Source organism: Penaeus chinensis, chromosome 8 (genome assembly GCF_019202785.1).
Source record: "Penaeus chinensis breed Huanghai No. 1 chromosome 8, ASM1920278v2, whole genome shotgun sequence".
NCBI classification, from domain to species: Eukaryota; Metazoa; Arthropoda; class Malacostraca; order Decapoda; family Penaeidae; genus Penaeus; species Penaeus chinensis.
Window position 1 is genome coordinate 23997520 of NC_061826.1, and position 15000 is coordinate 24012519.

Consider the following 15000-nt stretch of genomic DNA (forward strand, 5'->3'; position numbering starts at 1 on the left):
CTTCTCCTCCCTCCTTGCCTCCCTCCTTCTCCTCCTCCCTCCCTCCTTCCCTCCGTCCGCGCCTCCCTCCCTCTCCCATCCGCCCTTGCGCTCTGGCCTTCTCCTCCCTGGTCAATTATTTTTATGTTTCCGCATCGTTATAAAGATTCGAATAATTTTTATTAATCTCCCCGACTGGATTTACTGATGAAAATACGTTAGGTATTTTATTTGCCATATTGTTTCATCTTACGTACCTTTTCTCTCTCTCTCTCTCTCTCTCTCTCTCTCTCTCTCTCTCTCTCTCTCTCTCTCTCTCTCTCTCTCTCTCTCTCTCTCTCTCTCTCTCTCTCTCTCTCTCTCCCTCTCTCTCCCTTTCTCTCTCTTCTGGACCCGAAATTCTAGGAAGCGAATGAAGAAGAAGCTATACAACGGGCAACGCACACAACACGCGCACGCCGTTGACTGGCTCCACGCGTGCGCACGTGAGGAATGGGGGGGATGGGGGAGCAAAGGGGGGATGGAGGCGCAGGAGGAAAGGAAAAGAGGGGACGAAGGAGGAGACGGGGCTGGAAGAGGGTGCAGGGGAGGAAGGAAGAACCGAAGAGAAGGGATGGAGGGGAGGAGATGGAGGGTCAAGGAGGAGAAGGGGGCGAGGGACAAGGAAGGAGATAGAAGCAGGTGAGAAACGGGTAAAGAGAGGGGAGGATAGACAAGGAGGAGAAGGGAAGGAGAGGGGGGAGAGGGAGACGGGCGAGGGAGGGCGGAGACATCTCAACGCGCAGTGGTTTCTGGCCGAACGCGCTTCCTCCTCGAGGCGAGCGCTCGGCCTCGGAGCGCACGGACGCGCGCGGGAGCGGCCCCTTTAGTGCTGTTTTCTTGAAACCTGCATATGCAATGGCCTCTCTAAGATATACATGAGAAGAGATGGTAGTAGAGGCGGAAGGAAAAGGAGAAAGGGAGAAAAGGAGAGGGAGGGAGGAGGATGGGGGGGAGGGGGGAGAGAAAAAGAGAGAGAGAGAGAGAGAGAGAGAGAGAGAGAGAGAGAGAGAGAGAGAGAGAGAGAGAGAGAGAGAGAGAGAGAGAGAGAGAGAGAGAGAGGGAAAAATGAAAGAGGTAAACGAACAAACAGCATTTCTTACGCCAGGTTAACAACTAATAAACTAGTTTAAATCTCTCGATTAAACCACAGCAGCAAATCCCCCCGCCCCCCACCTCCCCCAGCTATCCCCTTCTCCCGCCCCCTCCCTCCACCTCCCCCCCTCTTCTCCCGCCCCGCCCTTCGCTATTTACCATAGCCAAGAAAATAAACTTGATTAAACGTCCATCTTTGTAACCCATATGACTGAGGATAGTTTTAATCCAAGGAAAGGATCGGGGAGACTGCAAGCAAAATGCAAGCAGTGTTAATCCAAGAAAGGAAAACGCTTAAAAAGGGTAATTGAGAAGCATAGAGGCCGGTGGGCAGCTGCCTCGCCGGCGGACCTCCATGAAGCATTGAGGTTCAGCAGCCTGGGCAGAGGACTGGAAGAAGGAGATCAAGAAGAACAGAAACAAGAACAGCGCCATCAACTTCCGGACGTAACTAAGGACCCTGTTGAGGGATAAAAGTGATGCCATAAACAAAAGCAGCAAAAATACATCGCTGAAAGATTGATAGCCTCTATACAAAATGTTGCCGGACATTCTGGAGCATCATTATCTCCATCTTTCTATTCCGATTTTCTTTAACTTCGTTCCTCCAAAAGATCCAAAGCACGTGCGATTGCCAAGCAACAGCGGCCGCACACGGAGGCCCCGGCGGCGCCTTCGCACGCGAGAGCGCCCCGCTGTGCGCGAGCGAAGGCCGCGCCGGGACCGCCGTGCGGGGCTCCGGCCAAGGAAGGCGGAGGGAGCCGCCTCTCGAAGGGGAAGGGAACTACAGGCCAGAGAGGCTGCTGTAGGTCATGTATAAACACAGACACACAGAATATACATGTACACATACATATATATATACATATATATACACATATATGTATATATACATACACATATATATACATAATATATATATATATATATATATATATATATATATATATATATATATATATATATATATACATGTATGTATATATATACACATGTACATACATACATACATACATACATACATACATACATACATACACACACACACACACACACACACACACACACACACGCACACACACACTCACACACACACACACACACGCACATATGCGCGTATGTGTGTGTGCGTGCATACATGCGTAAATGCTTCCGCGTGTGTCGACTTGCTTGGAGCTGCTTCTGGAAACCTGCGCTTGATGTTATTTCCCGATTTCAAGCTCGACTCGCCATCACTCCGCTCCCGCGCCTCGCCCTTCCCGGCTCGCGGTGGAAAGACAGCATATCGCGCGCCTTAAAGTGCCATCCGATTTCGGTCTTTTCTCATTCTTCCAGTCAGTTCCTAAATCCAATGTTTTGAATGCTATCAAATCAACTCCTCTTTTCTGCCTTCTAGAACTTCTACCCGCCCCTGCTGGCCTGAGCCCTCCTCCCTCCGTCGGCACAGGCGGACTCAGGCAACAGCTGACCCCAAAGAGACCAACTAGCTAAGGACAATCGGTCAGCGACTTACCTGGATTGGAGACCCACTCCTGCAGGGCCTTCTGCAGTCTCCGCACGTGCAGGGGCTTGGAGGCCATGCCCACCAGGGCCATGATCTCCAGGAACTCCTCTTCGCCGGCTTCGCACAGCTGCTGCACGTCGTCCCCGCCTGCGTGTAAACCGACGGGGTTAGTCTCTGAGGGCGCGGGCGGGAGGGGGAGGGGGTCAAAGGTCAGGGTTGGGGCTGGAGGGGCGGGGGGGGGGAGCTGGGGATTTAGGGTGAGAGGGTTGGGGTCTGAGAGATAGAGGGATGCCGAAGGGTGCCTGGGGGCGGAAGAGAGGAAGGGGCGCTTGTGGGGGCAAGCGTTGGGGAGAAAGTTGGGGTCGACGGTTTGGGAAGGTGAGAGGGGGGGGGGGGAGATAAGGAGTCAGGGAGAAGGGATATGCAGGTTGGGGAGAAGAGTCAGGGGGAGGAAAGAGGGAGAACGGACGAGGAGGAGAAAGGAAGGGAAAGATGGGATCTGAACGAGGAGGAGGGAGTGTGCAGGGAGAAGAGATAAACAAAAGCAAAAATACCCCCCCCCCCAAAAAAAAAAGGGATTAATAAACAAAATATTAAATGGGAAAAGACGCCAGACTTGGAAAGTGAGGAAGGGTAAAAATGGCTAAAAAGAAACATGATAAAGGATAGGAGTAAAGGAGATAGAAAGAGGCGATATCGGACTAAGGGAGAGCGATAACAAATGTCAGCGTAATGGAAGTAACAACATTATGAAGGATGAGGACATAAACGAAGATTGGAAAGAGAGAGGGAGGGCACGAAGAAAGAGAAAAAGAGAGAGAGAGGGAGAGGGAGAGAGAGAGAGAGAGAGAGAGAGAGAGAGAGAGAGAGAGAGAGAGAGAGAGAGAGAGAGAGAGAGAGAGAGAGAGAGAGAGAGAGGAGAGGGAGAGGGAGAGGGAGAGGAAGAGGGGAGAGGGAGAGGAAGAGGGAGAGGGAGAGGGAGAGGGAGAGGGAGAGGGAGAGGGAGAGGGAGAGAGAGGGAGAGAGAGAGAGAGGGAGAGACGAAGAGGGAGAGAGGAAGAGGGAGGGAGAGAGGGAGAGAGAGAGGGAGAGAGAGAGAGAGAGAGAGAGAGAGAGAGAGAGAGAGAGAGAGAGAGAGAGAGAGAGAGAGAGAGAGAGAACAAGAATAGGAAAGTCAAACAAAGTGATGTATCAAGAAGCAGAAGAAAATGGCGAGAATCGGGACGGTAAGAAACTAGGGAAAAGGGAAGAGATAAAAATATAACAACAGAAAAAGGAGGAAAAAAGAAAAGCCTGATAATTTCGAGAACAGATTATAAACAATGGAAAACTGTCGTGCCCATAATTGGGTTTGGAGAGAGAGAGAAAAAAAAGGAAAAATATATTCAGAGAAGAGGAGAAAAAAAAAACACATCCAGAGAAGAAAAGGAATGTAGAAAATGAACATAAAATCAGGGAGGGGGGAGGGGGGCAGGAGGAGGGGGAGGGGGACTGGTACCAGGAAATAATAGAGAAGAAAAAAGAAGACAAAACAAGATTTGAAATATCAGTAAGAATAAGTTCAATGTAGTAAAAATCATAATCACTTTTTTATATTGACTAATTGCTTTTCCTTGTAATTTTGTCTTTTTTTCTTCTTTTTCTTCTTTTTTTTTTTTTTTTTTTTTTTTGTTAATCAGATTCTCTCTTTCTTAAGCATCGTCTGATAAAACGACAAAATAAGAAAACAAAAATGCAAATCATTCCTATAACCTTTTCCAGCGGTTCATTTCTTACGTTGCTATATTAAAATGCAAAACATGGAACGAAAAGCGTTGATGCCGCTTCAAGTATCGTTTCTATATCAGTTTTATGAAAAAAAGTCAAATACAACACCAAAAGTTCTCGGGAAATTTTCCCTTTCTATTCAGGCGCTTCTACTCGGCCGGCAAAGCGCTAATTCATCTCTTTTACTGTAATAGAAACTGATATGGTACGAACACGATATATACATACATACATATATACATATATATATATATATATATATATATGTATGCAAATGTATAAATGTGTACATATGTATATATACATACATATATATATATATATATACATATCTATATATATAAACATACATATATATATATACAACATATATATATATATATATATATATATATATATATATATATATATATATATATATGTGTGTGTGTGTGTGTGCAACAAGCTTTTCATCCCAGAATGAGCAGAAAGATGGACAAGAGAAAGAGAGAGAAAAAAAATAGAAGGAAATATTAAAATCAAATCATCAATAAATAATTGCTTCCTAAAGTCTATCTATTCAATCTATTCAACCAAGGCGCTCTTTCATTAACAAGGGATGCAAAGGGAGTGATGCGACAAAGACATGCAGCTAACACGTACACAGTAGGCGGAGGCATCACCGAGCTTCCCAGAGCAGCATGCCACGAAAAGGGAAAAACACCTTCCAGACAGGCCAAAGCGCAAATTACCAAGAGACAAGCACTTCCTTTGCCACAATACCTCTTCTTTATCAATCAAGCTCTTCCTAGCGTCCTTAATCCGCATCACGGAATTCTTATTCACTACATTAACGTAACCGTGCTTTGTTTTACCGCCGAGAGGCATCACTGAAGTTATATTGACATCGATGTAAAAATAATCGCATTACTATTATGTAGTTGCTGAATATGTCCTGTAGATGCATGCTTATTGTTGTTATCAATAGCACTGCCATTATCGTTATTACTATATATTATCACTACTATAACCATCATTATTCGTATCACTAATTTTACTATTACCATTTTGAATTTAATTATCATTATTATTATTACTATTATTACCATTATTATTATTTTGTTATTATTATTATCATTATAATTATTATCATTATGACTATTGCTATTTTCCATATTACTATTACGATTATTATCATTACCATCATCATTATCGTATTTTTGTTATTATGATTACTGTAATAATTATTAGTATTATAATTATAACCATTTTATTATTTTATCATTGTTATTATAATCATCACTTTGTCGTTAGCATTACCATTATTATCATCAGTATTGCTATTAGCATTATTAATATTGTTATCATTTTTGTAATCATCATTATTATTATCATTATCTGTATTTCCATTATCATTAGTAGTAACAGTAGTAGTAGTAGTAGACTGTCATCATATTTTACTATTATTTTGATTATTTTTGCTTGTTTTGCTGTTATTATTATTATCATTATTATTATTATTATCATCATCACTATTATTATTATTATCATTATTATTAGTTATCATTATTATTAGTTATTATTATTATTATCATTATCATCATCATCATCATCATCATTCCATCATAACTATGCTAACCCTTCTCATCCTATCACCACGAAAATTCCACCCTTATCATGCTCTTCATTAACATTATCCTCGCCCGAGCATTCCCAGCGAAGCCCCAGCGCGCCGGCGGTTCTCACGGTCGCTCTCCCGACGCCGCCCGCCCGGTCCCACCGCCCGCCGACACAAACGTTTCTCGCTGACCAAAACGTTCGTAGCGTTTCTCTCTTTACGAGGAGATGGAGGACGAGAGTGGAGGAAAAGCAGAGGGAGGCCGAGAGAGAGATTCTAGAAATGACGATTATGTCGTAGAAAGGAGAGAGGAAATATCGTCCTCATTATCAGCAGTTGTTTTCACTTCTGTTATTATTATTTTTCGTATCATTCTCAATTATCATTATTTTTTATTATTATTATCATTATTATTATTATTATTATTATTGTTGTTGTTACCATTATTATTGTTTCCATTATTATCATTATCATTATTATTGTCATTATTATTATTATCATTATTACTCTTATTATCATTATTATTATCACTATTATCATTACTGCTATTACATTATTACTATCATTATTATTATTGTTATTATCATTATCATTGTTATTTTCTTATTATTGTTGTTGTTGTTGTTATTATTATTTTCATTCTTAATCTTATTCTTATTATTATTATTATTATTATTATTATTATTATACTCTTATCATCATCATCATCATTATTATTATTATTATCATTATTATCATCAACATTATCATTAAGACCATTATCGTTATTGTTATCATCATTATCATTATTAACATTATCATTAGCCTCATAATCATCATCATCATTACTATCTCATTACTATCAATATCATCACTGCCAATTACCCTTCATATCAAGAATATTTCCACTTAAACAGTATTACCAGAACCAGAAATCATGACCGACCCCTTATCAGTGCCAAAGCCGAGGTTTGACTAATTCCTATGTTCTGCACAAACCTCTGTCCCTTGGTTTGCGAATAGCAAAGGAAAGGGAAAATAACCGCAAGGGAAGGCATGACAAACAGATAACAGCCAAGAGGCGCAAAGGCATTTATGAACGAAAGCATACTGTGTTTCAGGAAAGTGAATGAAAATAATGGCAAAAGCAATAACAAACAAAAGTGCCAAAACGAAGGATAAATCACGGTGATGATAATAATGTCGATATTGATACTATAAAGATGATGATGATGATGAAGATTATTATTATTTTTACTAGTATCATCATCATTATTAATATCATTATTTTTGCTACTATCGATATTACCATCAACATTATTATTATGATGATTATTGTTATTATCAATATTGTTATTACTATTTTCATAGTAATAACAACAATAATAATAACAATAATAATAATATTAACAACACTGTCAAAACCAATAATAATAATAACAATAACAATAGTAATGAAGATAATAATAATAATAACAATAATAATAGTAATGAAGATAATAATAATAATAATAACAATAATAATAATAATAATAATAATTATTATTATTATGGTTATAAATACTATTATTATTATAATAATAAATATTATTATTATTATTATAATAAATACTATTATCATTACTATCAGTATCACTATTATTATCATTATCATTACCATTATCATTCTTACTATTGCAGTTATTATTATCATTATCATTATATTATTATTGTTGGTGTTATTGTTGTTATTATCATTATCGTTCTTATTGTTATTACTATTATCATTATCATTATTATTAGTAGTAGTATCATTATCATTAGTATCATTATTATCGTTATTATTATATTATTATTATTATTATTATTATCATTATTATTATCACTATTATTATTATTATTATTATTATTATTATTATTATTATTATCATTAGTATTACTATTATTTTCATAATAATAGTTATTACTATTATTATAACTACTACTACTATTGTTATTATTATCATTTTCATTATTATTACAATTACTATTATTTTCGTCATAACCGTTATTATAATATAAGGCGTACTACTACTACTACTACTGGTAATATTAATAATAATAATGATATTAAGGATGATACAATAACAGCAACAACAACAACAATAACAATAATAATAATAATAATAACAATAATTGTAATAATTATAATAATAACAATAATAAAAAATACTAATAATAAAAATAACAATAATTGTAATAGTGATAGTAATAACAATAATAAAAGATACTACTAATAAAAATAACAATAATAACAATAATAATAAAAAATAATAGTAATAATAATAATAATAATAATAATAATAATAATAATAAAATAACAATAATAATAATAAAACAAAAACTATAGTAATTAAGAATAAAAACTGGCACAACCACAAAACGACATTATACAACATTCAGCAAGCATCTCCTACGAAAGCAGTAACAACGTCCTTAAAAGAACTTCAACACTGAACTACGCTGCTGTAATTTTCAACCCCTCGTCACCTTTATTCTGCGCTGCATCATAAACAAGAACGCAACAACAGTCTCGTCCTTATCATCTCTCGGCCACAAGGAAAGTTTAATAAGCTATACATCGTAACTCTACCCCACGGTAAATAAGGCCTAGAATGAAGCATTGTCCAGTGCAGATATGTGTAATGTACCCACCTCGTTCCACTAAAATACAAAACATTGGATAGTGTTTCAAAGTTGTGATTGCAGACGAATGGGAATAATCGTAGTGAAACAATGGATGATAATGATAATAATAATGTTCATAATGATAATAATGATGATGATAATAATAATGGTAAAAATAATGGTACTGATGATGATGATGATAGCAATAATTAAGTCAGTAATACTACTGATATCATCATTATTGTTATCATTATGATTATTGTTATGATCATAATAATTCAAATGACTATCAAGATTTTTTTATTATCGTTTTATTATTATCATTATCTTTATTATTATTATTATTATTATTATTATTATTATTATTATTATTATTATTGTTATCATTATTATTACTAATATCATCATCATTATTATTATGATAATTATTATCATCTAGTAGAAGTAGTAGTAATATTAGTATTAGTAAAAGTATTAGTATCATCATTATTATCATCAATATCATCAGCAGAAGCAGTAGCAAAAGTATTGTTATAATTTCATTTATTATAATAATAATAATAATAATAATAATAATAATAATAATAATAATAGTAATAGTAATAATAATAATACACATAATAATAATAATAATAATAATAATAATAATAATAATAATAATAATAGTAATAATAATAATACAAATATATATAATTATCATTATTATTATTGTAATTACAATTACTATTATTATCATTATTATTATTATTATTATTATTATTATTATTATTATTATTATTATTATCAATATTATTTAATTATTGTATGTAGAAAATATATTCACAATATAAGACATGTATTTATAAGGTTTCGGTTATATCTTCGTCAGAAAACCAATTATTTCCTGGCGGAGATATAATTTCTTGTATTGTGAAGATATTCATTCTCATTCATACCTTTTCTACGTCTATCAACATGAACACGGTTCATTATTATTAGTTTTTAAGTTTTATTATCATTTCACTATCTTTATTATCATTATCATTATCAATATCATTATAATTATAATACAAATAATAATAATAATAACAATAATAACAATAATAATAATAATGATAATAGTAATAATAATAATAATAATAATAATAATAATAATAATAATAATGACAATAATAATAATAATAATAATAATAATAATAATGATAATAAAATTATGATGATGATGATGAAGAAGATGATGATGATGATGATGATAATGATAATGATAATGATAATGATAATGATAATGATAATGATAATGATAATGGTAATGATAATGAATGATGATGGTGATGATGATAATAATGGCAATCAGTTATGATCCTTCTCCTTTCAATACTATTATCATTATTATCTTTCAAACAGTAATGATTGTAAGAACAGAGGCAGAAATGATAGGTCCAACTTGATGGTAAGCATGAAACTTACATCATATATGATACTGATAGTAATAACAGTAATAATAATAGTAATAGTATCACTAATGATGATAATGGGAGTAATCAGCATTATGGAAAAAATAGAAAATCAACATTGATAATGATGATAGTGAAATAATAAGTGTTATGGTAAAACTAGACATTTGAAAGTAATAATAATGATAATATAATAATATTATTAATAACGATAACACTGATAATAAGCGAACATGAACAATATTGTAATGATTACAACAATGGTAATAATGATAATAATTATAATAATAATAATAATAATAATAGAAATACAATAATAATAATATGATGATGATGATGATGATGAAAATAAAAATAAAAATAAAAATAAAAATAAAAATAAAAATAAAAATAAAAATAAAAATAAAAATAAAATAAAAATAAGAATAAGAAAAGGAAAAACAAACGTAATAACAATAGTAATAAAATAACAAATGTATTGACAACAACACTGATGATGGCAGCAATAATGATGTAAATGATTATATTATGATAATAATATTAATAATCATGATATTGAAACTAATGCTAATATTAATACTAACAAAAATAATGAGGATAATTATCATCATAATAATGACAGTGATAATTACAGTGGCAACACCAATAAGACAATACAACAAGGTAACTATAAACAAAACATGTTAATAATAATGACGATAACGATGATGATAACGATTATGAAGTTGATGTTGAGGTTAGCAATGATAATAAAGTGATGATGATGATGATGATGATGATGATGATGATGATAGTGACAATGATAATGATGATGATTATGACTATAATAATAATAATAATAATAATAATAATAATAATAATAATAATAATAATAATAACGGTAGTTATAATAATAATAATGATACAAACAATAACAATAATAATAATAATGAAGATAATAATGATAATAATTATAATAAAGAAAACAACAGCAACAGCAACAGTAATAATAATAATAATAATAATAATAATAATAATAATAATAATAATAATAATAACAATAATAATAATAATAATAATAATAATAATAATAATAATAACAATAATAATAATAATAATAATAATGATAATAATTGTAATGATGATAATAATAATAAAAAAAAAAATAATAATAATAATGATAATAATAATAATAATAATAATAATAATATTGATGATGATGATGATGATCATTATTATTATTTATTATGTTATTATTATTATCACAATTATTATCATCCTTATTGTTATTATTATTTTTACTATCATTATGACTAATTATTATTATTATTATTATTATCATTATTATTTTTACCATTTTCATTAGAAATATTAATATTATCATTATCATTAATTATTATTATCAATATTATTATTATTAATATTATTATTAATATTATAATTATTATTGTTGTTATCGTTATTATTATTATCATTATCATTGATTATTATTATTATTATTATCATTACTATTATCATTCTTATTATAACCAAAATGATAACAATAGCAATACTATAACTAATAATAATAAGAATAATGACCATCGAAGGCACTCAAATAACTAGTGCTGCTATTCACAAAATGTTGATAATGATTACCATTACTAATATCATAACTGACATTACTTTCCTTGCCATGACAAAAAGAGTAATACCAATTATCATAATTATATAATTCTATCATTACCATTATGTTTGTCATTATTATCATTATTACCAGGTACCAATTTCTCTATTCAGTAGTGTGACTATCACTGTTGCCATTAAGTTATCATCATCGTTATGAGCAATATTGATAGTAAAACATCCCTCATGAACCAAAGAGTGAATAAAGATGGATTCCCGTGCCAGTAGAAAATGAGCAATGATTCCGCATCCTCGCAATACACACGTAAAGCGTGGTTGTATCTAACACACGAATAAATTACAGCGTTGGAAAAAAAACACACAGAAACAAAACGCAAGCCAGCCAGCCAGTCTAATGAACTACAGGCAATATAATAATAATAACCTATGTGTATGATATAAAATAATGGGGAAAAAAAGGGGCCATTTCACAAAACACAACATCCATTTCTTATAAATGAGACTATACTGACTGTAGTTTCATAATGACCTTTCACGGTACCTTGACTGATGAACGTGTCGTAGTAATTGAGCAAGTTAGCTCGTTGTAACACTCGGTACAGCTGCAGCTCGGACTCGTTGCTCGGCTGCGACGTGACGGCCACTGCGGGGAGAGAGAGAGGGGTTAGGGGGGCGCTGGGCTGTGGCTGGGGCGGGGGAGGGGGGAGGCGAAGGTATGGGGTGGGGAGTGGGTGCGGGGGAGGCGGATGTATGGGGGTGAGGGGTGTGAGGGGGATGGTGGTGGTGAAATGGGTTTGACAATTTTTGTTGTTGGGGAATGGGGAGGTGAGGTGACATGGGCACAAGTATAATGAAGACAAAAACATATGGGGCAAAATACGAGGGGGACTTAAAAAGGATAAAATAGTTGAAAATGAGTAAGGAGCTGATAAAAGGAGAACAATAATGATTCCACAAAGGAGATATGACGATAATGGTTGTTAACATTGTGGTGCCTGATAACTGATATTCTCACTCTAGGCGGTACGGCCATATAACCAAAACAGGGTGCTATCACAACAAAAGACTGTGATAATTATGACAAAAATGACAAAATTTAAATAAAACACAGCAGAAAAGTATTCAAAATACAATACAAAATCACACAAGCATATAAAATATATCATGAGATGAGAAAATAAGAAAAATGTCAAAAGCCAATTTTTCTGCATATCATTAACATCATAATTAAATATCGAAAGCCACGACTTGCATAAAATATTAAAATGGACACTTTCCGTTTTAGTGAATTACTATTTTCCAAAGCTTTATATCCATTATTTTCTCCCTAAACACTCTGCGATTGCACTCCACACCTGCATTGCACTCTCGGCGCCCGGCAGAGACCTGACGCGAAAACACGCTCAGCGAGGGGGGAAAACGGAAGCGTTTCCACGGACACACACACACACACACACACACACACACACACACACACACACACACACACACACACACACACACACACACACACACACACACACACACACACACACACACACACAATCCAACGCACACGCGCGCGCGCCCACGTACCGACGCCGTCTTCCTCGCCGGCGTGCTCCATGGCCGCGCAAAGGGCGAGCTGCCTTGGGCCTTCGCCTGCTCACGACGACGACGACCGCGACGACGACCGCGCGCGTCCCTCCACTACAAAAACCAAACTACACTAAATGGATCCCATTGACAGACACGTGGGGAACGGACCGGGGGGAGGGGTTTGCGGGGGAGGGGGAGGGGCTTCCGGGGAGGGGGAGGAGGGGCATAGACGGGGGGGGGGAGGACGATGCGTTTGTGGGAGGGGCTTGTAGGGGAGGAAGGAGGGTGGGAAAGGGACGGGTAGGAGCTTGGGGGGGGAGGGAGGGAGGGTGGGAAGGGAGAAGGTGGGAGGGTGGGAAGGGAGAAGGTGGGAGGGAAGGGGAGGGAGGGTGGGAAGGGAGAAGGTGGGAGGGAAGGGGAGGGCAGGGGGTGGGGAGGGATGGATTTTAATATCGGGGAGGGGGAGGGAAGGGGAGGTAGTACGGAGAGGGATTTTAATATGGGGGGAGGGGAAGGCGGTCACTAAAAAGGGGGAGGAGGGAGGTTGGGAAAAGGCATGGCGGCGATGGTGTATAGACAGAGAGAAAGAAAAAAGAAATAGGGGACAGAGAGAGACAAAGAGAGAAAAGGGTCGACATGAGACAAGGATTAGCGGGATATTGGGGAGGCGAGAGGCGAGGGGGGGGGGGGGGGGGGGGTGGTGATTAGGGAGGAAGAGATGCAGAGGATAAAGGGGGAGGAGGAAACACGAGATTATGAATGAAGATCTTGAAGCGAGCGAAAGGAAGAGAAGGAAAAACTGACAGATTGATGGTGATAAGGATAGACAGATATATGAAGAGAGAGAGAGAGAGAGAGAGAGAGAGAGAGAGAGAGAGAGAGAGAGAGAGAGAGAGAGAGAGAGAGAGAGAGAGAGAGAGAGAGGGGGGGGGGGGGGGGAAGGGAACGAAGGAAAGAGTGAGAACGGGAGAGGGAGCGATAAAGAAAAAAGGACAGAGAAGACAAGAGAGCATGGGATGATGGACGGAAATGAATTGAAAAAGAATGAAAAATAGCGAGAGAAATTTAAAAAGAAAAGAATAGAGTTGATAAAAATAACTGGCAGACGACCAGTTTGTGCGAAAAGCCACGAGACAGAGAGAGAGAAAGAGAGAGAGAGAGAGAGAGAGAGAGAGAGAGAGAGAGAGAGAGAGAGAGAGAGAGAGAGAGAGAGAGAGAGAGAGAGAGAGAGAGAGAGAGGGTGAGGGAGAGAGAGAAAAGCTTCCAAGGGTCAGTGAACAGGAATGCATAAAATGCTTAAAAACTGCTTTGAGAACACATAAGAAGTGACAAAAAGAAGTTACTAAGAGCCCTGTCAGTCTTAAGAAATGGAAAAAAAGGGAAAAAAAGGAAGAAATAAAAATTCCAAATCATCTTTACTTTCTGCGCATCAGAAATTAGATAAATAATAATAATAATAATAATAATAATAATAATATTAACAATAATAATAATAATAATAATCTTTTTTTTTTTCTTCTAACTATCTTACCTCAATCGAAACTTTTTTGATTATCATTATTTTATATCCCTTATTACCGCAAATCAAATCAGTCGTTGGGAAATTAATCGCTAATGTTCAGTAAGTCAACGAGAATAAACTCGATGACACACGACAAGAAAGAAAACGGGAAAGGTGACGAATAGGCTGCTAGATATACGATGGGGGGGGGGGGGAGGAGAGAGAGAGAGAGAGAGAGAGAGAGAGAGAGAGAGAGAGAGAGAGAGAGAGAGAGAGA

The 15000-nt window shown here is 35.7% G+C and overlaps 1 protein-coding gene across 7 annotated transcripts in view; it reads right to left on the bottom strand.

The window, feature by feature from the left end:
• Positions 1–15000, bottom strand: part of LOC125027736 (NGFI-A-binding protein homolog) — a 348334-nt gene that overhangs the window by 116451 nt on the left and 216883 nt on the right. For 6 of the 7 annotated variants that reach the window (XM_047616850.1, XM_047616854.1, XM_047616855.1 and 3 more), the window contains exons 4-5: positions 12174–12287; positions 2627–2764 (exon numbers count right to left, since the gene is read on the bottom strand). In XM_047616850.1, the coding sequence (XP_047472806.1) occupies positions 2627–2764; positions 12174–12287 (252 nt within the window). The remainder of the gene's footprint in view (positions 1–2626; positions 2765–12173; positions 12288–15000) is intronic. The other variant, XM_047616853.1, reaches the window with a different exon arrangement.